At 43.2% G+C, this 26,274-nt stretch overlaps 1 protein-coding gene and 1 non-coding gene across 4 annotated transcripts in view; both read left to right on the top strand.

The window, feature by feature from the left end:
* DPF3 (double PHD fingers 3) overlaps window positions 1-26,274 on the top strand; it is a 295,203-nt gene that overhangs the window by 258,051 nt on the left and 10,878 nt on the right. For all 3 annotated transcript variants that reach the window (XM_061429342.1, XM_061429343.1, XM_061429340.1), the window contains exons 9-10: window positions 17,200-17,312; window positions 25,721-25,802. In XM_061429342.1, the coding sequence (XP_061285326.1) occupies window positions 17,200-17,312; window positions 25,721-25,802 (195 nt within the window). The remainder of the gene's footprint in view (window positions 1-17,199; window positions 17,313-25,720; window positions 25,803-26,274) is intronic.
* On the top strand, window positions 11,911-11,982 carry TRNAH-GUG (transfer RNA histidin (anticodon GUG)). Its single transcript has one exon. It is a non-coding gene; the product is annotated as a tRNA-His (tRNA).

The following is a 26,274-nucleotide window of genomic DNA, read 5'->3' as shown; positions in this document are numbered from 1 at the left end:
GAGGTTTCACACCTATTTACTTCTTTTTTTAGTCACCCTCACATTGTCGCATAAACTGTCTTAATTTTTAGTATCAGCTCTTTCAAAGACGATTCATTTAAAAAGTAACAGCCCTACATGGAGGAGAAGTGAGATAAGACCCCAGACCCCACTTCTGCCCTTCCTTGTTCAGGCCAGCGCTGGCCCTTCTGCGGCGGGGACTTGCCTAAGTGGGAGTCCTGTCAAGTACCTGGTTTTCTAGAGCTTTCCCACAGACCTCTTACTGTTTCTCCTTTGTCACTGCTTTAGTTATCTGTGACCTGTGTAATCCCCCTGCAATGCAGTAGCTTAGAACAACAAACATTTCTCATGTCACAGTTTGTGAGGATCAGAAATCTGGGGATGGCTCAGCTGGGCGGTAAGACTGTGTTCTCTCAGGAGGTGGCGGTCACAATGTTGGGTGGGGCTGTGGTCATCTCCAGGCTGCACTGGGGTTGAAGATGTTGCTCCAGGCCCGCTCACGTGATGTTGGTAGGGTTCACCTCATCTCAGGCTGTTGGACTGGGGGCCTCAGTTCCTTACTGGCTGATGGTCAGAGGCTGCTCTCAACTCCTTGTCATGTGGATCTTTCCATAGGGCTGCTTATAACATAGCAGCTGACTTTTTTCCCAAGGAGGGACAGGGAGAGAGGGACAGAGGGAAGGAAGAGGGTGGTGCCTTTTTTATTATTTAGCTTCCAAAGTTGCATATTGTCACTTCCTTTTTACTGTATTTGTTCAAACAAGTCAGCCCATGTTGAGAGATTGGGGAATAGCCTTCATTTCTTGAAAAGAGGAGGATTGACTAACTCGAGGGTATTTTTAAAAAGCACCATAGTCACCAACATTACTGCCTGGCGATCATTTCCTTCCTCCCCACTGCTCAGTCTGACTTGCAGAGTCGCTCTCCTGCCTGTGGTGCCAACAACCCTCCTGGATCTGACCTTTCTTAGAGAACACGCACAGCCACATGACCAGATTCTGAAGCCTCCGCCAGGATCTGCCCCAGCCTTGCAGGTGGGGCTCTGACACCCGGGACTGAAGAGCTTCAATCCAAGGTCGGGAGGAATGAACTGGCTTCCAGAGACTGGATGCAGCTCCTAGGGCATGGATGGAAAGTGATTCTAGCAGGGCCTCACTTTGGCCATGGAATCTACATCAAAAAATGACCCCTGCTATCAACGAATGGCATCAGATAAAGGCAATACTCCTAAGACAGTTTTATATGGTGTTTGCATATAAACACTATAAACTTAGCCTGATGGACAAAGCCTGTGGAAGGAGAAGCACGTTGTGAGATTATCTACTGGTGAATTCTTCTCTCTGCAATGCTGAAACCACCCAGTCATCCAGAGAGGGATGAGGGTCCACTGCTCCTGGGGATCACTTTACCTGGTTCTATTCAGCACTGACTCACAGTGTAATACTCAGTTCTTTTCTTGCTGAACCTCTCCCTTCATGTCGGTGGCCATCCCATCCTCTTCCTTGGATGCCATGAAGGTCTCTCTCCAGGTTCTTCTCATTTTGTGACTCCATTGTCTCAGTCTTTCTCACTGAGTTCTCTTCCTGATGCCCTTTAATGCCTTCAGTTCCAATGGTTACTCTCTCCACCATTCCCCACTTTTTATTTTTCACTCTGTAGTCTCTCCCTGGGGCTTCCCTGGTAGCTTAGCTGGTAAAGAATCCACCTGCAATGCAGGAGACCTGGTTTTGATCCCTGGGTCGGGAAGATCGCCTGGAGGAGGGCATGGCAACCCACTCTAGTATTCTTGCCTGGAGAATCCCCATGGACATAGGAGCCTGGTGGACTATAGTCCATGGGGTCACAGAGTTGGACCTGACTATGCGACTGAGCACAGCACAGTCCCTCCCTGAGTATCTCACTAAGTGCCAAGGCTTTGTCTACCACCCACATCTGATGATTCCTAAATCTATATCTGCAGCCTGGTCCTCTCTCCTGAGTATAGCCCTGCATTTTCTCAGCTACCCATGGACAACTCCATTGAATATCTCATTACAACAAATGCAATATGCCAACATTGAATCTATTGTTACTTTCTGCAAGCCTGCTGTCTCCTCAGCTAACAGGGGTATCATTTACTCTGTGTCTCAACCTAAGAATCTCAGTGTCACTTTTTACTTCTCCCTCTTCCTCACACCCATGTCTAGGCAGGTATCCTGTCCCATTGATTAATCCTACCTCTCAAATGTTTCCTACATTTATCACCACTGTTTCTAGGCTGGTCCTGGCTAGTGCCCCCACTAGAACATAAGCTGCATAGGAGTAGGAGCTTTTATTTGTGTTACTCACTGCTTGGCACCTCTCACAGTGCCTGGCACATTGCAAGTGTTCAAAGAAAACTTTTTGAATAAATGGATATTGTACCTGGAGCTGTCTCCACTATATCCACCCTCTGTCCTGCCACCAGAATCATCTCTCTAAAGCATGTGTGCTAAGTCACTTCAGTCCATGGGATTCTCCAGGCAAGAATACTGGGCTAGGTTGCCATTTCCTTCTCCAGGGGATCTTTCCGACCCAGGTATTGAACCCATGTCTCTTATGTTTCCTGCAGGCTTGTTCTTTACCACTAACGCTACCTGGGAAGCCCGTGGCTTCTCTAAAGCATGGGTACAAGCAAATCAGGTCCCTGCTTAAAAAACTGAGGAGTTCTCACTGCTTACAGGGTCACATTCAGATCTGTATATCTGTATAAGAGGCCCTATGCATCTTTCCTCTTACCTCTCTAACATCATCTTTTGCCATTTCCCTTTTCCCCTGCTCCTCTTGAGACACTCTGCTTTGCCTAGACGAACCATGCCCTTTAAATTTCTTGCAATTTCCTCTCCCTGTAATTCTCTTTATTTTTTTTCTTAGAAAGCTCCTATTCATCCTTCAAGGCCCAGCTTAAATGCTACCTCCTCTCAGTGACATTCCCCAAGCTCCCTATTATTTACTGCTACTCCATCTGTAAGCACTTTACTTCTTCCCCTATTATAGTACTTATTGAATTGTGTGATAGTCATTAACGGGCTTCCCAGGTGGCACTAGCAGTAAAGAACCTGCCTGCCAATTCAGGGAACTTAAGAGATACAAGTTTGATCCCTGGGTTGGGAAGATCCCCTGGAGGAGGGTATGGCAACCCACTCTAGTGTACTTGCCTTCAGAATCCCATGGACAGAGGAGCCTGGCAGGCTATGGTCCATAGGGTCACAAAGAGTTGGACACAACAGAAGTGACTTAGCACAGCATAGCATATAGCCATTTATACATATGTGTGTCTGTGTATAACTTATAATAGTTATCTGGTGCTGTATAACAAATTACTCCAAAATGTAACAGCTGAAAACATAAATATTTATTATCTCATAGTTAGTCTGGGTTAGAAGTCTAGGTGTGGTTTAAGCTGAGTGCCTTTGGATAAAGGTCTCTTGCGAAGCTGCAGTCAAATTGTCAGCCAGGGCTATGGTCTCATCTGAAGGATTAACTGGGAGAGGATCCAATTCTAAGCTCTCTCACATTGTTTTTGGCAGGATTCATTTCCTCCCAGGTTATTGGACTGAAACCTCTTCAAGGACATCTCACAACACTGCAGCTGGCTTCCCTAAGAGCAAATGAGTGAGAAAGCACAAGACAGAGTGTCAAAGATGAAACTTAATATTAGGAGTGATATCCTATCACTTTGGTCATATCATACTTGCTAGAGGTGAATCAGTAAGTCCAACCCACCCTCAAGGAGAGAGAATTACATATGCTTACGAAGAGCAGGAAAGTGAGATCGCTGATAGTCATCTCAGAGGCTGCCTGTCATGCCTCCCTAACCTGAGCTCCTCAAGGTAGGCTCCATGCCTCATTCATGTTTGAAATTTCAGCACCTAGTACAGTTCCTGGAAGGTGCAAGTACTCAGTGAATTAGGTCAAATTCAGTAGAACTATTTTTCTGTACAAACCTCATCACAATGAAGTGAATTGCTAAATCAGAAGAACTCTCAAAATTAGACTGAAAAATGTTTCAAAAAATAAAATGTAAGACAGTGTTTAAGTGTCATGGACACACTCTAAGTCTTCTATTTCTAGGCATGTCTATGATTGCTTGCCAGTCTCACATAGAAAAGGCCAGAAAAGCAAGAAAACATCATTTTTCTTTTGACTTGGTCAGTCCAGTTCAGTTCAGTCACTCAGTTGTGTCTGACTCTTTGCGACCCCATGAATTGCAATACACCAGGCCTCCCTGTCCATCACCAACTCCCAGAGTTCACTCAGACTCACGTCCATCGAGTCAGTGATGCCATCCAACCATCTCATCCTCTGTCGTCCCCTTCTCCTCCTGCTCCCAATCCCTCCCAGCATCAGAGTCTTTTCCAATGAGTCAACTCTTCGCATGAGGTGGCCAAAGTACTGGAGTTTCAGCTTTAGCATCATTCCTTCCAAAGAAATCCCAGAAATTCTGATCTCCTTCAGAAGGGACTGGTTGGATCTCCTTGCAGTCCAAGGGACTCTCAAGAGTCTTCTCCAACACCACAGTTCAAAAGCATCAATTCTTCAGCGCTCAGCTTTCTTCACAGTCCAACTCTCACATCCATACATGACCACTGGAAAAACCATAGCCTTGACTAGGTGGACCTTTGTTGGCAAAGTAATGTCTCTGCTTTTCAATATGCTATCTAGGCTGGTCATAACTTTCCTTGCAAGGAGTAAGCGTCTTTTAATTTCATGGCTGCAGTCACCATCTACAGTGATTTTGGAGCCCAGAAAAATAAAGTCTGACACTATTTCCACTGTTTCCCCATCTATTTCCCATGAAGTGATGGGACCAGATGCCATGATCTTCGTTTTCTGAATGTTGAGCTTTAAGCCAACTTTTTCACTCTCCTCTTTCACCTTCATCAAGAGGTTTTTTAGTTCCTCTTCACTTTCTGCCATAAGGGTGGTGTCATGTGCATATCTGAGGTTATTGATATTTCTCCTGGCAATCTTGATTCCAGCTTGTGCTTCTTCCAGTCCAGTGTTTCTCATGATGTACTCTGCATATAAGTTAAATAAGCAGGGTGACAATATACAGCCTTGACATATTCCTTTTCCTATTTGGAACCAGTCTGTTGTTCCATGTCCAGTTCTAAGTGTTGCTTCCTGACCTGCATATAGGTTTCTCAAGAGGCAGGTCAGGTGGTCTGGTATTCCCATCTCTTTCAGAATTTTCCACAGTTTATTGTGATCCACACAGTCAAAGGCTTTGGCATAGTCAATAAAGCAGAAACAGATGTTTTTCTGGAACTATCTTCCTTTTTCCATGATCCAGCAGATGTTGGCAATTTGATCTCTGGTTCTTCTGCCTTTTCTAAAACCAGCTTGAACATCTGGAAGTTCACGGTTCACGTATTGCTGAAGCCTGGCTTGGAGAATTTGAGCATTACTGTACCAGTGTGTGAGATGAGTGCAATGGTGCGTTAGTTTGAGCATTCTTTGGCATTGCCTTTCTTTGGGATTGGAATGAAAACTGACCTTTTCCAGTCCTATGGCCACTGCTGAGTTTTCCAAATTTGCTGGCATATTGAGTGCAGCACTTGCACAGCATCATCTTTCAGGATTTGAAATAGCTCAACTGGAATTCCATCACCTCCACTAGCTTTGTTCGTAGTGATACTTTCTAAGGCCCACTTGACTTCACATTCCAGGATATCTGGCTCTAGGTGAGTGATCACACCATCATGATTATCTGGGTTGTGAAGACTTTTTTGTACAGTTCTTCTGTGTATTCTTGCCACCTTTTCTTATCTTCTGCTTCTGTTAGGTCCATACTATTTCTGTCCTTTATTGAACCCATCTTTGCATGAAATGTTCCCTTGGTATCTCTAATTTTCTTGAAGAGATCTCTAGTCTTTCCCATTCTGTTGTTTTCCTCTATTTCTTTGCATTGATTGCTGAGGAAGGCTTTCTTATCTCTTCTTGCTATTCTTTGGAACTCTGCATTCAGATGCTTATATCTTTCCTTTTCTCCTTTGCTTTTCACTTCTCTTCTTTTCACAGCTATTTGTAAGGCCTTCTCAGACAGCCATTTTGCTTTTTTGCATTTCTTTTCCATGGGAATGGTCTTGACCCCTGTTTCCTGTACAATGTCACAAACCTCAGTCCATAGTTCATCAGGCACTCTATCTATCAGATCTAGGCCCTTACATCTATTTCTCACTTCCACTGTATAATCATAAGGGATTTGATTTAGGTCATACCTGAATGGTCTAGTGGTTTTCCCTACTTTCTTCAATTTAAGTCTGAATTTGGCAATAAGGAGTTCATGATCTGAGCCACAATCAGCTCCTGGTCTTGTTTTTGTTGACTGTATAGAGCTTCTCCATCTTTGGCTGCAAAGAATATAATCAGTCTGATTTCGGTGTTGACTATCTGATGATGTCCATGTGTAGAGTCTTCTCTTGTGTTGTTGGAAGAGGGTGTTTGCTATGACCAATGCATTTTCTTGGCAAAACTCTATTAGTCTTTGCCCTGCTTCATTCCATACTCCAAGGCCAAATTTGCCTGTTACTCCAGGTGTTTCTTGACTTCCTACTTTTGCATTCCAGTCCCCTATAATGAAAAGGACATCTTTTTTGGGGTGTTAGTTCTAAAAGGTCTTGTAGGTCTTCATAGAACCGTTCAACTTTAGCTTCTTCAGCATTACTGGTTGGGGCGTAGACTTGGATTACTGTGATATTAAATGGTTTGCCTTGGAAATGAACAGAGATCATTCTGTCGTATTTGAGATTGCATCCAAGTACTGCATTTTGAACTCTTTTGTTGACCATGATGGCTACTCCATTTGACTTGGTAGAGATCTGAAATATTTTCAAAAGAAAGAAATGGAATACCATCTCAAATTTCCTTAGGTAACTCAAAAACTTAGACCACCCATGAATCCATCTTCTGATTCATGGAAGATCAGCAGTTGGAGGATCACAGATAATCAAGTGTTGATTAATCACTGCTCTTTTCTGCTACTACCATCAATGAGGCCATAAAATCCTCCAGGAAGGCTTTAGGATCTCCACTCTGTACAACAATTTCTTCTTCAGGTTTACTTTTCCAAAGAAAATTCAGAGTCTTTAGCCAGGACCCGTGGCTGGATGCTCATGATGTCCAGAGAGGTCTGAACTGCATAGCCAATGTCAGAGATTCACAGCAGAAACTGATGTTGGGCTCTGGAGGATGATTCAGGCTGGCCTCCGTGCACTGCTGTGGGACAAGCATCACTTTGGCAGATAATTGCCTACAGTCTACAGTTCCAGCTAAAGATTTAGAAAGAGAGTCAGTCTGAGTTGCTCATGTTGGTGACTCTCTTCTTCCACTTCCTGCCTGGAAATATCTGCCCACCGCTACACAGCCAGCTCAACCCGGATCTAGTATTGCTCATGAGTAAAACCTTTTCCAAGGCCTTGGCTGCCTCCAGATTCACTGGCAGTCCATTTGTACAGGCCCGACTTATTGCATCTGGAGAAGGCAATGGCACCCCACTCCAGTACTCTTGCCTGGAAAATCCCATGGATGGAGGAGCCTGGTGGGCTGCAGTCCATGGGGTCCCGAAGAGTCAGACACAACGGAGTGACTTCACTTTTACTTTTCACTTTCATGCATTGGAGAAGGAAATGGCAACCCACTCCAATGTTCTTGCCTGGAGAATCCTAGGGATGGCAGAGCCTGGTGGGCTGCCATCTATGGGGTCGCACAGAGTCGGACACGACTGAAGTGACTTAGCAGCAGACTTATTGCATCAGTTGGGTGTTATAATTAATGAAAAGTTGAGCACTTTCAGTGTCTAGATTTCTTGTGCTTTTTGTCACGGTATTGGGCTAGGAGTGGGCTAGGAGTGGGCTAGGAGTGGGCTATTTCAGTGGAAGAGTTGCCAGAAATTGTAGCAGAACTGATTATTTACATTTCCTTCTTAGTTTCTTTTACTCTGAGTATCAGCTGGCAAACTTTAGAAGGCTTGTTTTGTCCAACCAGATGGACGAAATTTGGATCAAGAATATCTCTAAAAATAGTGTTGATGAGTGGCATAGGCAGAGTCACAGCTTCCTGGATAGTAGAGTCCTATCCTTTCATTAATATGTTGGAAAACTAATGTGCTAGAGACAAAGTGACTTGTCTCAGGGACTCAGATGCTGCATCATATCTCAAATTGTGGTACTTGCTCCGTGAGGGCAGGTTTTGATTTTCCCACTGCTGTATCCCCAGTGCCTAGAAGAGTGCCTGCCACAATTATTTAGTCAACAAATACTGTTGAGGGAATGAGCACATGAATAAATTATCCTTGGTCCTCAGTTGCAGTGACTAATTAGAGGCGCCGGGATCATTACTGTGGTCATTGACATCTTTCTGGTGCCTTGGTCACAACCTGGGCTAGTCAGGTAAGCTATATAAAACCAGGTCAAGGCTGACCCACCCCCTGGTTTTGCTTTACAAAGACCAACTGCAGGTTTATAGATGAGACTACTCAGACCACACTTGACCATGAAAACTTGGGGGAATTTCTAGGGCCATTTGAGAATGGCACCATATGAAGCCCTTAATGGTTTAGCCCACTAAAAGCACTCCTAATAAATGGTGATCCACTCCAGTACTCTTGCCTGGAAAATTCCATGGATGGAGGAACCTCGTAGGCTATAGTCCATGGGATCGCAAAGAATCGGACACAACTGAGCAACTTCACTTTCACTTTTCAATGTTCTTGCATGAATGTGTTTTCTATGATTATTGATGACAATGATTGAAGTTACAATCCCTGTGGCTTGCCTCCTGTGTGGCACCTGTGTGCCTTGAGTTTGACAGCTTTGAGAGAGGATAAGCAGACCTCTAAGATGGGTTGAACTTGCTGATGGTAGTGTTTTAGCCCAGCAAGAGGTAGCCGTGGCATTCACCATCATTTATTTTGAGTGTGTTTTTGTTACTTTGGTCTTATCCTTTCTACTTTCTTTCTCCTCTTCATCCTTGTTGAAGGACATCAAAATGATGAGAAAAAGGGAGCCAGGCAGATGTCTCTGGAATGCCATTGTGGTCATAGATTTGTAGATGTCCTAGTGTTAGAAGTAATATCTGGGGCAGATGAGAGGTGAGCCTGAGACCATTGCAGAAGGTTTGCAAAGAAGGGCTGGAGAAGTAATCTAGATGGGGAAGCAGTGCCTGAGTAAAAGCTTGTCACAATACAGGTGCACAAAGTTTGAATTCTTGACTGCTCAGAATTGGTCTCCATCCCCCTTTACAGACTAAGTATAAAGACTTAGCCACATTCCCTCCTTTTGACAAACTGGGTCTCAAAGTGGAGGGGGATTGAAAGAGAAGGAGAGAAAGAGAGAATGGGAGAGATAGAGACAGAGAGACAGGGAAGGAGAGAGAGAGAATAAGGGGAAATGAATGGGTCTGATTGGAGTGAGAGCGTTTCCCCAGGTGGGGTAGTAGTATTTTTTCTCCTCAAATTACTCTCTGGCGTGGATGATTCAGATTTGATTGCACTGTGCATGAATTCTCTATAGCTGAAGCTTCTTATGTATTTTTGCAATATGTAAATATTAGAACTTGTATGTGTGTATGAATATAGAGAACTGCTAGAAATTTGAGCCAAAGTATTTTCTAATGAATACTTATGGAGACTTGTTTTTGGTGCTATTTCAGGTTGGAATTGATCCTACATATTTTACATAATATGATTTCTATAAACCAGGCATGAGACAGAGGAGCACAAATTTGAATTTTGCTGTTACTTGCCTGAGAACCAGGGATATTTAGGTTTTCCTTTCCTGAGAAATTAATTTTTAAGAGTTCAACATTGATAAATAAGGTAATAAAATATAATTGGATGTTTATAATTTCACAATGAATAAATAATAGACCATGCTACTTCCACAGTTATTTGTATCTATTTTATTTATGTTTTCAGCAAATACCTAGAGAGATAATTTTTTTTCCTGGAGCTCTAATTTAATCAGTGATGTGGCTTAGCCTAGTCCAAATTAAATATTGGCAATAATGAAATAAAAAACTCTTTTAATAAGGATCATAATGTAAGAGACACATGTCATAGTAGTTTGTAGATTTCTTTTTGCCCAGGGTTTGTTGAAAATGAACTGTGTTTCTCTCACTGTGCTGAGTACCTGTAGAGTGACACCGACTGGTAACTTCTGTGAGCATCTAAGTCACAACTGTAATATGAACTCAATCAACAAGGTATATTTAGATATTTCACCCCCAAAATTCTGCAAATATCCATATGTGTGGGTAGCTGTGTATGAGCATGTGTGGAAGTAGGCAGCTGTGAATATAAAACTAACACTGGTTTTGCCTGGATATTTGTTTGTGTGCCTTCGCACTCAAATACCACAGCTCCTGTTCACCGTCCCTGGAACATTCTCTGCGTCTATGCACATGCGCTCTGGAAAGACACGAGATGTGTCCTTCAGGGGGCAAGGGGGCATTTCCTGTTTTCAGATGCCTGCCTTCTCTCTCTCTTTTTAAAAATTACTTTTTATTGGAGTCCAGTCGCTTTACAATGTTGCATTAGTTTCTACAGCAAAGTGAATCACCTAAACATATACATACATGCCCTCTTTTTTGGATTTCCTTCCCATTTAGGTCACCACAGAGCACTGAATAGAGTTCCCTGAGCTATACTGTGGGTTCTCATTAATTGTCTGTTTTATGCCTAGTATCAATAGTGTCTGTAAGTCAATCCCAGTCTCCCAATTCATCCCACCTCTTCTTTCCCCTCTTTGTTTCCATAAATTTGTTCTCTATATTTGTGTGTCTATTTCTGTTTTGCAAATAAGATAATCTATCCCTTTTTTCTTAGATTCCACATGTAGCGTTAGTATACGATATTTGCTTTTCTGTTTCTGACTTACTTCACTTTGTGTGATAGTCTCTCCTGCCTTCTTTATTCCCCTGAGTTAGGGAGACTCTAATTCGTACATACCAACCTCGTGAACAGTCTTCTTTCTGAGAAGCTTCTCACACCACACCGGTTTCCGTCTTCTACCCAGCTACTGAAATAGCACCCTGAAGCCAAATCTCTGTTGTCTGAAACCCCTGTCCAGAAGCTAGGTCTCTGGACATGGTGGTCAGGGGTTACATTTTCTGTTTCAGCTTGTAGGGAAGATTGAGGTCCGTTTTGGAAGGTGGTAGGGTTTCCCAGGTGGCACTAGTGGTAAAGAAGCCACCTGCCAGTGCAGGAGATATAAGAAATGCAGGTTTGATCCTTGGGTCAGGAAGATCCCCTAGAGGAGGGCATGGCAACCCACTCGAGTATTCTTGCCTGGAGAATCCCAAGGACAGAGGAGCCTGACCAGCTACAGTCCATGGAGTCGCAAAGAGTTGGACATGACTGAAGTGACCTGCACAGCACAGGGCTGGATTTAGAATGTCTCTTTATGCAAAGTTCACCACTGGACCAAGTAAACAACTGGGCAGATTTATCGAAGCCTCCTGATAGAACCAGTTTGGAGGAACACTTAGGAAGGGCCTTGTTTTTAATGATCTGGCTAAGATGATTCATGCATACCACCCCACCTTCTAAATCCATTTTGGTAATTGGTATCTTATAAATGTCCTGTTGAATCATCTAACCCAGGGGACCTGGGAAAGGATGTTACCCCTTCACTCCACTAGGCGCGCATCCATGTTCAGTCATGTCTGACTCTTTGCGACTTCACTCCACTAGGAATAGCAATGCAGGTATTCCTTGCTTTAAGAAAACTGGAAATATGGAAAACTCAGATTTTCCAAGGAAGCACATTAAAGAATGATTGTTAACTTTACAAAAGAGATAAGGACGGAAATCCCTAAGTAGTGAGTGACCATAATTTGCTTTATTGCCAGTGTGCCTCTATTTTGTGCCACCTTTGAATTGGAAGGGCTTCCCTGGTGGCTCAGCTGGTAAAGAATCTGCCTGTGATGCAGGAGACCCAGGTTCGATCCCTGGGTTGGGAAGATCCCCTGGAGAAGGGTACGGCTACCCACTCTAGTATTCTGGCCTGGAGAATTCCACGGACAGAGGAGCCTGGTGGGCTACAGTCCATTGGGTCACAAGGAGTTGGACACAACTGAGGGCTTCCCTTGTGGCTCAGCTGGTAAAGAATCCGCCTGCAATGTGGGAGACCTGGGTTCGATCCCTGGATCTGGAAGATCCCCTGGAGAAGGGAAAGGCTACCCACTCCAGTATTCTGGCCTGGAGAATTCCATAGTCCGTGGGGTCACAAAGAGTCAGACACAACTGAGCGACTATTGCTTTGAATTGGAAAGACCATTACCCACTTCTAAAGATTTTAGGAATTTGTCCTGACCTAAATAAGGAATTCTAGTAGTCAAACTTAGGTTTGGGCTTCTGGTAGTTTTCCTCGAAACTTCTTGTTTTGTCCAACAGTGTGCATTATTCCAGTCATTTCCATGGTAGATAAGAAGCCTTATCCTTGCAGTTTTATCAAGGAGATGCCTTCTCCAGTTTGTAGAGATGGGCACAGACAGGCAGCTGTTCTGGTGGCACAGAAAGCAGAATCTAGTTCTGGGTGTAGCATTTGCTCCTGCTAACGGCAGCTTGGGTGACTTACCTCTTTGCCTCTCACCCTTCTGGGCTGAGAAGTTGCATCATTGTCTTTCCTCTCCCACTCGAGTCTGAGTTCTGAGTGAAGGAGCTCTGCAGGCAGAGCTGAAGCGACTCTGAAAGTGAAAAAGTGTGAGTCGCTCAGTTGTGTCCGAATCTTTGCAACCCCATGGACCAGCAGACTTGGAGCCTCGCATTTTACCTGGGGTGAAGGCTGTGTGAGCTCCATTCCCATTCTTTGGGTTTAAAGTCTTAGCGAGGAGGCTAGTGACTGTCTCAAGACAGGAACACAGAGAAAGCCCATGGATTTTTTTTTCGGGGGGGAGGGTGGACTTCCAACAGGAGTTTCTCAAGCACTTGCTACCATTCACTGGTCCAAAGCTCTTCTAGAAAATGTCTTCAGAGCTCAGCACACCGGTTGCAGAGGTCTTGAACAGAGTTGGAGTTCAGTAGATACTTGTGAAGTGCAGTTGGCTGCCTGAAGCTTGCACCCCCCCCACGCCACCGCCCACCCTCAGGGGCGTCCAGCAGGCTGTGGGGCTCCAGGTCACGCTCTGGAATGTGCTGACCTTCCTTCCTAGGGAAGGCAGCACCACTTAGGGTGTTATTATTAGTAGCGCAGCTTCTGCTCTGCTCTGGCAACACGCCCTCACTCAGGGTCCTTACTGAACAACGACAAACCCACGAACCTTGGCAGTCAACACAGCCGACCGACCACCCTCTCCTCCTCTGGGCCACTTGACCCATACTTGCTGGTCTTACCTCTCTCTGGCCATCCTTCCAATTTCCTCTGTTGGTTCTTTCTTTTGATCTTCAAACAGTTCTTTAAAGCTCAGTCCTAGATCTTTTTCTCTCTTCTTTCCTCTTCTTTTCTCTTTTCTTAGATAATTTCATTAATTCTCATGGTTTCAATGACTGCCTATTTAGCAAAACTTCTCTGGTGGCTTAGATGATAAAGAATCTGCCTGCAATGCAGGGGGCCTGGGTTTGATCCCTGAGTTGGGAAGATCCCCTGGAGAAGGGAATGGCTACCCACTTCAGTATTCTTGCCTGCAGAATCCCATGGACAGAGGAGCCTGGTGGGTTACAGTCCATGGGGTCGCAAAGAGTTGGACACAACTGAGCAATTAACACACCCATTTAGCAAAAACTCCTAAATTTATATGTCTGGTCTGTACTTCTCTTTTGAGCTTTAAACCCCTGTATTTGACCTCATCCACTTGATGTTTCCACCCTAAATATCACAGACTTCCCAAATTCAACCTGCTCAAAACAGAGTGCTTCTCTCTTCCATTTGGTCCCTCTGTGCTTTCCATAGTCTTCCTCATCTGTGTAAGTTTCACTGCATCCCACCTCTTTTCTTACATCGGAATCTTGAGACTACTTCTCATCATCTCTCTTTCCCACACTCTGAAACTTCAAATCATAGCCAGGTCCTGCCAATGATTTCTTTAATACTTCTCAAATCTTCACCTCCATCATGCTTGCCTTTCTCCTGCCAGCAGCATCTGTCTTCAAACTAGTTTCCTGGCAACAATTCTTACATCTTTATATTCCCTTTGCCTCCACCCCCAATTCTTTCCTTTGACAGCATCTCTTTCCTTTCTCCCTCCCTCCCTCCCTTTTCTTTCTTCCTTTTTGATGACAATTTTTTTTGTGTGTTTTCCTTATTTAAAAAGATCTTTTCAACTTTTTACTTTGAAATAATTATAACTACATGGAAAGTTATAAATTACATTACTGAGAGGTCCCATGCATGCTTTGCTCATTTCCCCTGATGGTAACATCTTACATACCCATAGTACTTTGTAGGTATGTAAGTGCACTATGAACCAGGTACACTATGAACCATAGTACACTCTGTTCCACAGTACACTATAAACCAGGCGATTGACAGCCATGCAATCACAGACCTCCTTATCCGTGTTACTGGTTTTATACTCACACACATGTGTTTATGCATGTATGCGTATTGTTCTATGCAGTCTTATCACATACATAACTACCACTGCAATCAAGGTTCAGAATTGCTTCACCATCCAAAGTTTCCCTCTTGCTGAAGGAATGCTCTTTTAAATCCAAAAAAGAGGGGATATATGTAAACGTATAGCTGATTCACTTTACTGTACAGCAGAAACTAACACAACAATGTAAAACAATACTCCAATAAAATTTTTTAAAAAATGAAAAATCTAATAATCTTAGAAAAATGCACAGAGTAATCTAGTCACTGCCTTGCCCAAAGGCTTAAATGTTTTAAAGCCCCAAATCCTTAATGAGGGGCACAACGTGCCTGGGTAGTCTGACTCTAGCTCGTCTCCGGGTGCTTCTCACCCGCCTCCCCTCCTGCTTCGCTTGTGAGCCTCTGCCTACTGGCTTTTCCCTTCCTTTGAGTTTGCCCAGTTCCTCCATGGCTCAGTACCCTGCCCCTCCATGCACCATCCTCCACACACGGAATCCTCTCCCTCACCCATCCAGCTAATCTCCTCATCTGCCAGGTGTCAACTCCAAGATCTTTCTCAGAGAAGGTTTCCTTGACATCTCAGACTAGATACGAACCTCCTGTGATTTTTCATTGCCACTTATGATTTTCCTTCATGGCACTTATCACACAGCTGTAAGTAAATAGGTATGTGTGTAGTTTATTAATTTGAGTTCTCTCTGATCAGACTAGAGGGATCTGGAGGTAGGGATGTGTGTGGTCTTGCTCACCAGTGTATCTTTTCTGTCTGGGACCGTGACTGCTCTAGCAGATGTCCAATAAATCCTTGTTCATGAAGCTGGCTGGGTGTGGCTGGGTGTGCACTGAGGTTGTGGAACTGGGCAATGACAACCTGCTAATCTAGGTATCTGCTCCATGAATTAATCATCAAACTTCCTGGGTGTCCAAACATGGGCATCTCTGGCGCAGACCACTCAGAATCTCAAGCTGGTATATTCTCTCCTATTCCCATCCCACTACTCCGTGTGAGAGAGCGGGGTAGGGAACAACCCTGGCCAGCATCCTTAGATTTTTGAGAAGCCATCAGATATCATCTGGATGTTCATCCAATCTTTTAATGTAAGGTCTCTCTCCCCTGGGCCACTGGTATGGTGTTGCTTTGAGCAAGTTATCGGTTCAGAGCCTTGGGGGTTTCTACCTTGGATGGCCTCTGAGAAGTCCTAGAAAAGCTTTTAGGCTCCTCCCCACCTCAATGTTCCCACCTGCTGTTTGTGAAGTGTCCCCAGCTTCCCTCAACACGAGTCTCCACTCTCGCTCTCAGAGATAGCTCGGTGTGGTGTGTGTCGCTGGGGCCCCAGATCTGAAGGGTTTGTCTGTTGACTGAATGGACAGAATGTCCCCCAAAGGACCATGATGGAACCAGCTTTGTGAGAATATGGAAAAGGGGAAATGGGGGTCTCCTGCTGAGTTGTGACTTTGCCAAGGAGTGGTGTTACCATGTAGGTCTTGATTCTCTGTGGGGGACACTGGGTTGGTAGAACTGCCTCTAACTGGAGGCCCATCTATACTCTTCTCCTTTGGAAGCTTACAATCCTTCATGTGATAGAGGCCAAGCAATGCATGATATGGTGGATTTGGCAGAGTTGGAAGCTCTGGAGAAGGGTGAACCCCCAGCAATAGGCAAACTGTCCATTCTTTTGTGACAGTGTCTGGAACAGGCTTCACCCTGAGTGCTCTGCCTTCTGATTCACAACCCTGAGTGACCTGGGGACCTCGTCCAGTTTTCCCGTCCCTGTCAAACAGAAGGTCAAAGGCTTCGCATTCTGGGGCTCACGGTTGTTCTCTCGCTGCTGGCCTCTGTCTTTTGGGTGAGCTGTAACTGAGGGTAGAGCTCAGCCCTGCAGGCCAAGCCTCTGGTGTAGGACCACTGGGGCTGGGGCTCTAAGGTCACATTAATGTCCCTCCCTGCTCTTGCTATTGGCTTGGCTGACATGATATTTGGGATGAAGAGAAGAGTTCAGGACAGACCTGGACATCCTTGCAATGATGCTCTACTTTTCCAGCCTCCCTGCTCTTCCTGTGCAGGGTGTGGACTTCTGCTGGTCCCCTGGTCGTGGGCACGGAGGGACACTTTAGGTGGCAGTGCAGAGCCTTCCAGTGCCCCTGAGCTCTGTCCCTGGGAGGCTCACACGCTCTCTCTGGTCTCTCCCCCTGTACCCTGAGGCAGCATGAACAACTTTGCAGGTCAGAAGGATCAACTCCAAATAGCTCTTATGTTGCTGCCACCACAGCTGATGCTGGGGAGATGATGTTGCTGACTCATAGCATTGCCTTGTGCTGTGTGATTTCCTTTCTCATTCTCTATGATCACCACTTTCTGTCCTCATCAACTGGTTACACCTCTGGGGGGACGCGGCTCTTAGGGCAAGAGGACTTGGGTGACATCTCCCCCCAGCAAAGGGTTAATCCTCACTCCTCTCTTTGGGCATTGATCTACTGTAACTGTGGGTGGTGGTGAAGAGGGCGGGTAGGGCCCCGTCCAGGCCCCCAGTTTGCTTCCCAACACATGCTACCCCACCGTCCCTCCAAGTGAGGCATAATGTTGTGTTGAGGGGGTGACAGGTCAGACCCCTGGCCTTAATGCTGCCATTTCTGCTTCCTCCAGGTCACCCCACCTGCCTGCAGTTCACCCTGAACATGACCGAGGCTGTCAAGACCTACAAGTGGCAGTGCATAGAATGCAAGTCCTGCATCCTCTGTGGGACCTCGGAGAATGATGTGAGTGTGGGTTTCCCACATGGGAGGGGAAATCCAAGGGGCTGGGAGTCCTGTGAGGATGGAGAGGAAGGTGGGATTCTCATCCCTGGGCTCCTGGGGAAAATATCCATCAGGACCCTTCCCCCCTTGACTTTTGCCTTGAGGACCCTTGGGACCCTTGTGCGACAATGACCTTGGCTACTCTTTGTGCCTTTAGAAACAGTGCAGGAGGTAATGGCCAGAGACTGCCTTGCTGGCCTTTAGCCCTCAAGGGGTCAGTGGTAGACAATGGTGCCCATCGCTTACTGTTGGGATGTGCTTGGGTTTTTACACCACGTTCTGGAATGTGTCACGTCATTTGGTCTAAATATTAAGCATAATAAATGCAGAATTAAAAAAACTACTTTTTTATGGAAAATTTCAAACATATACAAAGATAGAAAAGATAATGAGACTTGTGTACCCCATCACCAGCTTCAACATTGATCAGTACATGTCCACTCTTATATTGTAAATGTTGCCACCTCTTTTGCATGAAATCATAATGCTAGTCATAATATCATTTCACCTGACAATATTCCATACATATCTCAAAAAGATAAAGACTACTTTTTAAAAGATTGTGAATATAATTTTTACAAGTTGAAAACATATAAGGATTTACTTTTTACAAAAATAACCAAAATATTAGCATAGATTTAAGAAATCAATAATTAATATAATAAAACATCCAGTCAATATTTCTATTGCCTTGATTGTCTTAAACATTGTCTTAATTATCTTAAATTGTTTCTAAATGTTTTTATTATGGTTTATTTGAATTGGGATTCAAATAAGGCCCATGCATTGCCAGTTAATTGGTATGTCTTTAAAGTTTCTTTTAATACATAGGGTTTCCCTTCATTTTGCTCTTTTTTCCCTCTTTGATTTTTTTGTTAAATAAATCAGTTTACTTGTTCAATAGAGTTTCCCGTGATTTTATTTTACTGACTGTATCCCTATGGTGTGTCTGACATTTTCTTCTGTCTCTTTTGTTTCTTGTACGATGGTGCTTAGAGCTAGAGGCTTCATCACATCCAGGTTCTCTCTTTTTCTCTGCCTCTTTAGTATATAAAAATAGTAAGACTACTTAATAAACAGTGGTGTATACTTTCATCATGAGGTACGTAATACCTGGTATCTCTCTTTTTGTGAAGGTATCAACTGTTGGTGATCTTCAAACATTGACTATTTTATTCGTTCAGTTCAGTTCAGTCACTCCGTTGTGTCCGACTCTTTGCGACCCCATGAATTGTAGCACGCCAGGCCTCCCTGTCTATCACCAACTCCTGGAGTTCACCCAAGCTCATGTCCATCGAGTTGGTGATGCCATCCAGCCATCTCATCCTCTGTCGTCCCCTTCTCCTCCTGCCCTCAATCCCTCCCAGCATCAGAGTCTTTTCCAATCAGTCAACTCTTTGCATGAGGTGGCCAAAGTACTGGAGTTTCAGCTTTAGCATCAGTCCTTCCAAAGAACACCCAGGACTGATCTCCTTTAGAATGGACTGGTTTGATCTCCTTGCAGTCCAAGGGACTCTCAAGAGTCTTCTCCAACACCACAGTTCAAAAGCATCAATTCTTCGGTGCTCAGCTTTCTTCACAGTCCAACTTTCACATCCATACATGACCACTGGAAAAACCATAGCCTTGACTAGAAGGACCTTTGTTGGCAAAGTAATGTCTCTGCTTTTCAATATGCTATCTAGGCTGGTCATAACTTTCCTTGCAAGGACTAAGCATCTTTTAATTTCATGGCTGCAGTCATCATCTGCAGTGATTTTGGAGCCCCAAAATATAAAGTCTGACACTGTTTCCCCATCTATTTCCCATGAAGTGATGGGACCAGATGCCATGATCTTAGTTTTCTCAATGTTGAGCTTTAAGCCAACTTTTTCACTCTCCACTTTCACTTTCATCAAGAGGCTTTTGAGTTCCTCTTCACTTTCTGCCATAAGGGTGGTGTCATCTGCATATCTGAGGTTATTGATATTTCTCCTGGCAATCTTGATTCCAGCTTGTGCTTCATCCAGCCCAGCGTTTCTCATGATGTACTCTGCATATAAATTAAATAAGCAGGGTGACAATATACAGCCTTGACGTACTCCTTTTCCTATTTGGAACCAGTCTGTTGTTCCATGTCCAGTTCTAAGTGTTGCTTCCTGACCTGCATATAGGTTTCTCAAGAGGCAGGTCAGGTGGTCTGGTATTCCCATCTCTTTCAGAATTTTCCACAGTTTATTGTGATCCACACAGTCAAAGGCTTTGGCATAGTCAATAAAAGCAGAAATAGATGTTTTTCTGGAACTCTCTTCCTTTTTCGATGATCCAGCGGATGTTGGCAATTTGATATCTGGCTCCTCTGCCTTTTCTAAAACCAGCTTGAACATCTGGAAGTTCACGGTTCATGTATTGCTGAAGCCTGGCTTGGAGAATTTTGAGCAGTACTTTCCTAGAGTGTGAGATGAGTGCAATTGTGTGGTAGTTTGAGCATTCTTTGGCATTGCCTTTCTTTGGGATTGGAATGAAAACTGACCTTTTCCAGTCCTATGGCCACTGCTGAGTTTTTCAAATTTGCTGGCATATTGACTGCGGCACTTTCACAGCATCATCTTTCAGGATTTGAAATAGCTCAACTGGAATTCCATCACCTCCACTAGCTTTGTTCGTAGTGATGCTTTCTAAGGCCCACTTGACTTCACATTCCAGGATGTTTGGCTCTAGGTGAGTGATCACAGCATCGTGGTTATCTGGGTCATGAAGATCTTTTTTGTACAGTTCTTCTCTGTATTCTTGCCACCTCTTCTTGATATCTTTTGCTTCTGTTAGGTCCATACCATTTCTGTCCTTTATTGAGCCCATCTTTGCATGAAATGTTCCCTTCGTATCTCTAATTTTCTTGAAGAGATCTCTAGTCTTTCCCATTCTGTTATTTACCTTTATTTCTTTGCATTAATTGCTGAGGAAGAGTTTCTTACCTCTCCTTGCTATTCTTTGGAACTCTGCATTCAGATGCTTATATCTTTCCTTCTCTCCTTTGCTTTTCACTTCTCTTCTTTTCATAGCTATTTGTAAGGCCTCCCCAGATAGCCATTTTATTAAGGATTGTAAATAGTGATATTCTTAATCTATGATTTCTTCTTCTTTGTTTAATAGCTGGAGTAATTCTATAAAGAGAAACTTCCAAGCCTTGTATTTGGTTACCCTCAGCTATAGATTATTTAGAAAAAGCAGGATAAACACTTGATTCTTTTCCTTCATCAGTTTTCAAAATAAGGGAGTGGATTCAACACCTATTCATGATCACAACACTCAAGAAAATAGAAATTGTGGGATACTTTCTTAACATGATAAATTTTTCATATCTTAGAACTAAAGCCATTATCTTATTTAATAGAGAAATGCTAGAGGCATTTCTAAGATCAGGAACCAGGTAAGGATGCCCACTAATGCTATTACTACTCATTACTCTAGAGATATTAGCTAATGCAACTAGGTAAGAGATAAAAATAAGTACAATAAGTACTTGAGATAACAATAAGTAACAATAAGAATGGTAACAAATTAGAAAGTTTTTCTCTATTTCATAAACTATGATAGTATATCCAGGAAGCTCTAGAGAATCAACAATAAAGCTAACTCAAACATTAAAGGTAACAATATATAGAATTATCATACAGAAATTAATAGCCCTCATATGCACAAATAATAACATTATTTGTGTTAGAAGACATTATGGTAGAGAAGCTCCACTTACAAAAGCAAAAAAGGAGAAATATTTAGAAATAAACTTAGCTGTAAGTACATAAGACCTAAATAAAGAAAAATTTTAAATGCTTTTGAAAAGACATAGAAATAGATTTGAACAAATGAAGACGTGGTATGATCTCGGAGAAGGCAATGGCACCCCACTCCAGTACTCTTGCCTAGAAAATCCCATGGACGGAGGAGTCTGGAAGGCTGCAGTCCACGGGGTCACTAAGAGTCGGACACGACTGAGCGACTTCACTTTCACTTTTCACTTTCATGCATTGGAGAAGGAAATGGCAACCCACACCAGTGTTCTTGCCTGGAGAATCCCAGGGACGGGGGAGACTGGTGGGCTGCCGTCTATGGGGTTGCACAGAGTCGGACACGACTGAAGTGACTTACCTTACCTTACGATCTTGGAAAGAATGAAGCCTCAAATTGTAAAGGTTTCAGTTCTTCCTAAGTTAATTTATAAATTTGATTTAAACCCAATAAATTCATCAACATGCTTTTTAATGGAACTAGACAAGTTGATTCTAAAATTCATATGGAAAAAATGCAAGATTAGCCAATGAAACACTGAAAGACAACAAATTATGAAGGGCGTCTACCCCTACCAGACATTAAAACACACTATAATGCCTCTGAGATTAAAACAATATGGACAAAACGACCAGTGGAATGGAATAGAAAACCCACAAATCAACCCAATTACATATGGACATTTAGTGTAAGATAAAAGTCTGGTATTCCCAGTGGCTCAGATGGTAAAGAATCTGCCTGCAATGTGGGAGATCCAGGTTTGATCCCTGGGTTGGGAATACCTGCTGGAGAAGGGAATGGCAACCCACTCCAGTATTCTTGCCTGGAGAATCCCATGGACAGAGGAACTTGCTGAGCTATAGTCCATGGGGTTACAAAGAGTTGGACACAACTGAGCAGCTAACACACTAACACACACACACAAAGGTTGTATCTAAAATTATTGGATCAAAGATAGACATTTTCATGAATGGTACTGGGACAATAGGGTGACCATTTGGGAAAAGATAAAATTAGGTCCATATCTTGTGTAATACAGAATAGCAGTCTTCATGTGAACTGGATATATACATATAAAAAGTAAAACCATATTAGTATCAGAAGAAAATATGGATGAATTCTTCTCTAATCTAAATATAAGGTGAGATTTTCTGTGATTCAGAATTCGCTAGGAATAAAAGAGAATGTTGACAAATCTGACCACATAAACATCTGCATACTAAAAAACAGAATAACATAAATAGATTACTGACAAACTGGGAGAAAATATTTGCAGCATATACTACAGATAAAGGAGGCAACATATTATACATAAAGGACCCTTAATGTTTGAAGGGCAAAGGATCATAAACTTGATAGAAAATGGGGAAAATGTGAAAGATAGTTCACAAAAGATATAAAAATGACCCTTACACATGTGGGGAAAAATGGTTTGAACACATTCATAATTAAAGAAATTTAACTGTAAACAAAATTGAGATATCCTTTCTTACCCATAAAATTAGGGGAAAAAAGTATGACAGTACATTCTGTTGATGAAGTTGTGGGAAAGCTGGCACCCTTATGCATTGTCAGCCGGAAGACAGTGGTACCACCCTCTGTCCTACCAGTACCGAACACAACCACCATGCACTTACCTTTCGACTGGGCTGTCTCACCTATCCTATCCTAAAGATACACCCATAACACTGTGAAAACACCCATATGCATAAGGTTCTTCACATTGCTTATATTTGTAAAATATTGGAAATGACCTAAATGCTCATACACAGTATGAGTGGATAAAGGATGGCACAATGAAGTACTGTAAAGCAAAAACAACATAAGAGCATATTTATGAATTAATATGGAGTGACTTCCAGGATATATTGTTAAATAAAAAAGCAAAGTAAAAATATTATCTATAGCACATGGCCATTTTTGTAAGAAAGGCATAAGAAAATATACATATATCTTTTTAACTGTGTAAGAGAAATAGAAGAAGGATAAAGAAACTAGAGAGACTGGTTATTGTCAGAGTGACTGGTTATTGTCAGAGTGGGTGGGAATGTACATCCCAGAAAAGGATTCCCATTCTACTGGAACTGTAGCCATACGTGAATTCTGGTTCTTAAATACTTAGGAGCAAGAAACCCTTAAAGTGTGTTTCTCATGGGGGATAGCATGGGCTGGGTTTTTTTTTTTTTTTTGGTAATATTGGCAGGCAGTTATCTGAGAAGCAAATGGAAAAGAAGAGATTATGGTGCTAGACAATTATCAACCTATGAATGATACATTTAAACCTACAGATACCTTGGTTTCCCTTTGAGAAAGTCTAAACCAGGATATCCTGTCTTCTTATAAAAGTAGGAGTTGTCAGTGTATTTCAGATATTAGTAATATTGTTTCCTTGTCTCTCCCTGTTTCTTGTCCCTCTTCTAACTTGTTTTCCCTCATATCATCCCTAAATCATATTGCAATTTAGCTTACTTGAGTTCTGACAATAATGGTGTAACCCTTGGAATAGATTCTCATTTTCATCCTACATTTCCAACTGCTGCTTCCTAGCCTCTTTTTTGTCTGCCTGTCCTTAACTTTGGTGTTCCCCAAGCCTCTATTCTTGATCTTCTCCTCAGTAACTTTTTTGAGTTCTTGGTTTTTCAGAAAATTCAATGAAAGCTATGGATTTACTTTTTCCTTAGAAAAATCTACATTTGGACTTATATGCAAAATTGTACTTTTAATTTCAAGAAGTTCATGGATACCTCTCCATGAGCACAAGTTCAAAAACATCTGCTTTCACATACTCTGGGCTTCCTCTCCCAAGACCTTAATTGCCATCTCATCACCAAAGACTCCCTAACCCATATCTCGTGCTCAGGCCTCTCTCCTGATCTCCAGCTGCCTTCAGGGCATCCTCACCAGGTGATCTGTAGATCTACAGAACATGTTTGTAGCTGAAGTTGCCTTCTGCCTCCCACAGGCCTGCTCTTTTGCTCATGGCTTAATGGATGGCTACCTCATCTGGCTTGCTGACCAAGACCACAACCTAGGAGACACCCTTGATTTCTTTCTTTTCACTCTCTACAGCTAATCAATGACTCTCAAATGGAAGCAGGCCCCTTTTCTCTCCCCTAACCCACAACCCTAGTTCAGACCATCATCATATGTTATCTCTTACCCGATGACTACAGCAGCCTCCTAAGTGGTCTTCCGGCCTCAAGAACCAATCTCTCTCCACCTGGGCATCTATTCTGATACAATAAGATACAGCAGCTAGTGAGATCTTTCTAAATTGCAAGTCTAACCATGTCACTCCTCTGTTGCTAACCCTTTGAAAGCTTCCCATTGTGTCCTATTGAAAGGCCTTAGCATGATAAAAAAAGAGATCTTTCATGGTCTCTCCTGCCTCACTGCTTGCTCACAGGGGTTTCCAACTTCTATATCTACTTTTTCCAGGATCTCTAAACTGGGGAAAGCCAAGGTGAGATTTGATACAAAACTTTGCAGACATTTTATAAGCCATCAAAGCAGACCCAAAGATAACTGAATAGAACAGGGCTGAACCTGGAGGATGGGGTCCAGGTCACAAACGCCTACGGAGTAGCTCCTATGCATGGAAGTTCTGAAGGAGATGTGGAGATGAGTAAGACAAGGTCTGCCCCAAGGGCTGTGCAACCTGTACAGGCATGGACAAAAGAGCCGTGTTCCAAACGGACTGTGTGCAGACGTCTACCACATGCCAGGCTTGGCAGCATAAAGTGCAATTAAATGTCATAAGAAAGCTAAAGTACATGAGGATGCAAGAGGGGTCAGAGAACTTCCATTTGAGTAGATTAGTGAAGTTTTTGTAGCAGAGAAGTGTTTGAAGACTTGAAGGGTGGTTAGGGAATAGTCCAGAAGAGAAGGGGCCAGGGACTGGGAGAGCCTTCAAACAGAGAGAACTACATGAGCAAAGATGTCAACTGCGTCCTTGGAAGTTAACCACCGTGCCGGAAAGGCCTATTCTCATCTGGTCTCCAACCTCCAGCCTCCAAGGAGGCTTTTAGGAGCTGACAGGTGGCATAATATCACTTGCATTTCTCTGGTAATGAAACCCTGAAAAGGTTCTGAGGTGTTATGGATGTTACAAGCAAGTATGCTGCCCATTTCATAAATGGAAAGAGTGAGGTCCAGAGCAACTAAGATTTACAAACATTTAAAGTACTGTCTATTCACTAGGCAAATATCCTGAGGAATACAGAAATGCATTAAATTAATTTTCTATCCTTATGGAGGCAGAATTGTTGGTGATGTGAGTTCAGAAGCATAAAGAATCCCTTTAGGCTTGGATGTGAGATGGTGGGCTAGGGGGGATTCTTGGAGGAGGAATGATTTGAAGAGAACACTTACGTGGGAGTAGGGTTTGCGTAGTTCAGAAGACAGATGGGGGAATTCCAGGTGTGGGCAAAGTACGTGGCTGTTCAGAGGGAAGCAAGGACTCCAAATGGGGCTGGGAAATGGGTATCCAGGGAACTTGATTAATGGAAATAAGCTGGTGGCATAGGCCACTGGGGCCAGAAAAATAATTAACCTAAATAATTCCATATTTCTTCCTCTCCTTCTACTCTGTGTTCCACCAGGACCAGCTACTCTTCTGCGATGACTGTGACCGTGGCTACCACATGTACTGTTTAAATCCCCCCGTGGCTGAGCCCCCAGAAGGTAATAATGATGAGATCACCAATAACAATAACAGCTACTTCTACCACTTCCTGAGCCCTCACTAAAGTGCAGGCCTTGTGCTAAGGGCTTCACATATCTTGTCTCATTTAATTGTCATAACCTTTCGAAGTAGGTATGACCACTCCCATTTTACAGATCATGCAACTGAGGCCCAGTTCAACCAGCTGAAATTCCAGCTTGAAGGCCAAGGAGATGTTTCCCTGGCTTATGACTGAGATGGTGGAAGAGGTGTGAGTTTCTAGGGGAAACTGGTTCAGACCCGGTGATGCTGGTTAAGAGGCACAACCGAGGAAGCAGGGTCTTCACTGCTGTTCAGCCAATCTCTGTGCACTATTTTCTGAGCAGTGTTGTTCTGCTGAGCGACAGACTTCAGCACGTTTTTGGAACTGGGACTAGGTCTCTGGATCATGAAAATCAAAATAAAATGGGGCTGATAAAAAGTTTAGGGCCA

This window comes from Bos javanicus, chromosome 10, assembly GCF_032452875.1.
Source record: "Bos javanicus breed banteng chromosome 10, ARS-OSU_banteng_1.0, whole genome shotgun sequence".
NCBI classification, from domain to species: Eukaryota; Metazoa; Chordata; class Mammalia; order Artiodactyla; family Bovidae; genus Bos; species Bos javanicus.
This window is presented reverse-complemented; position numbering and strand designations above follow the sequence as displayed.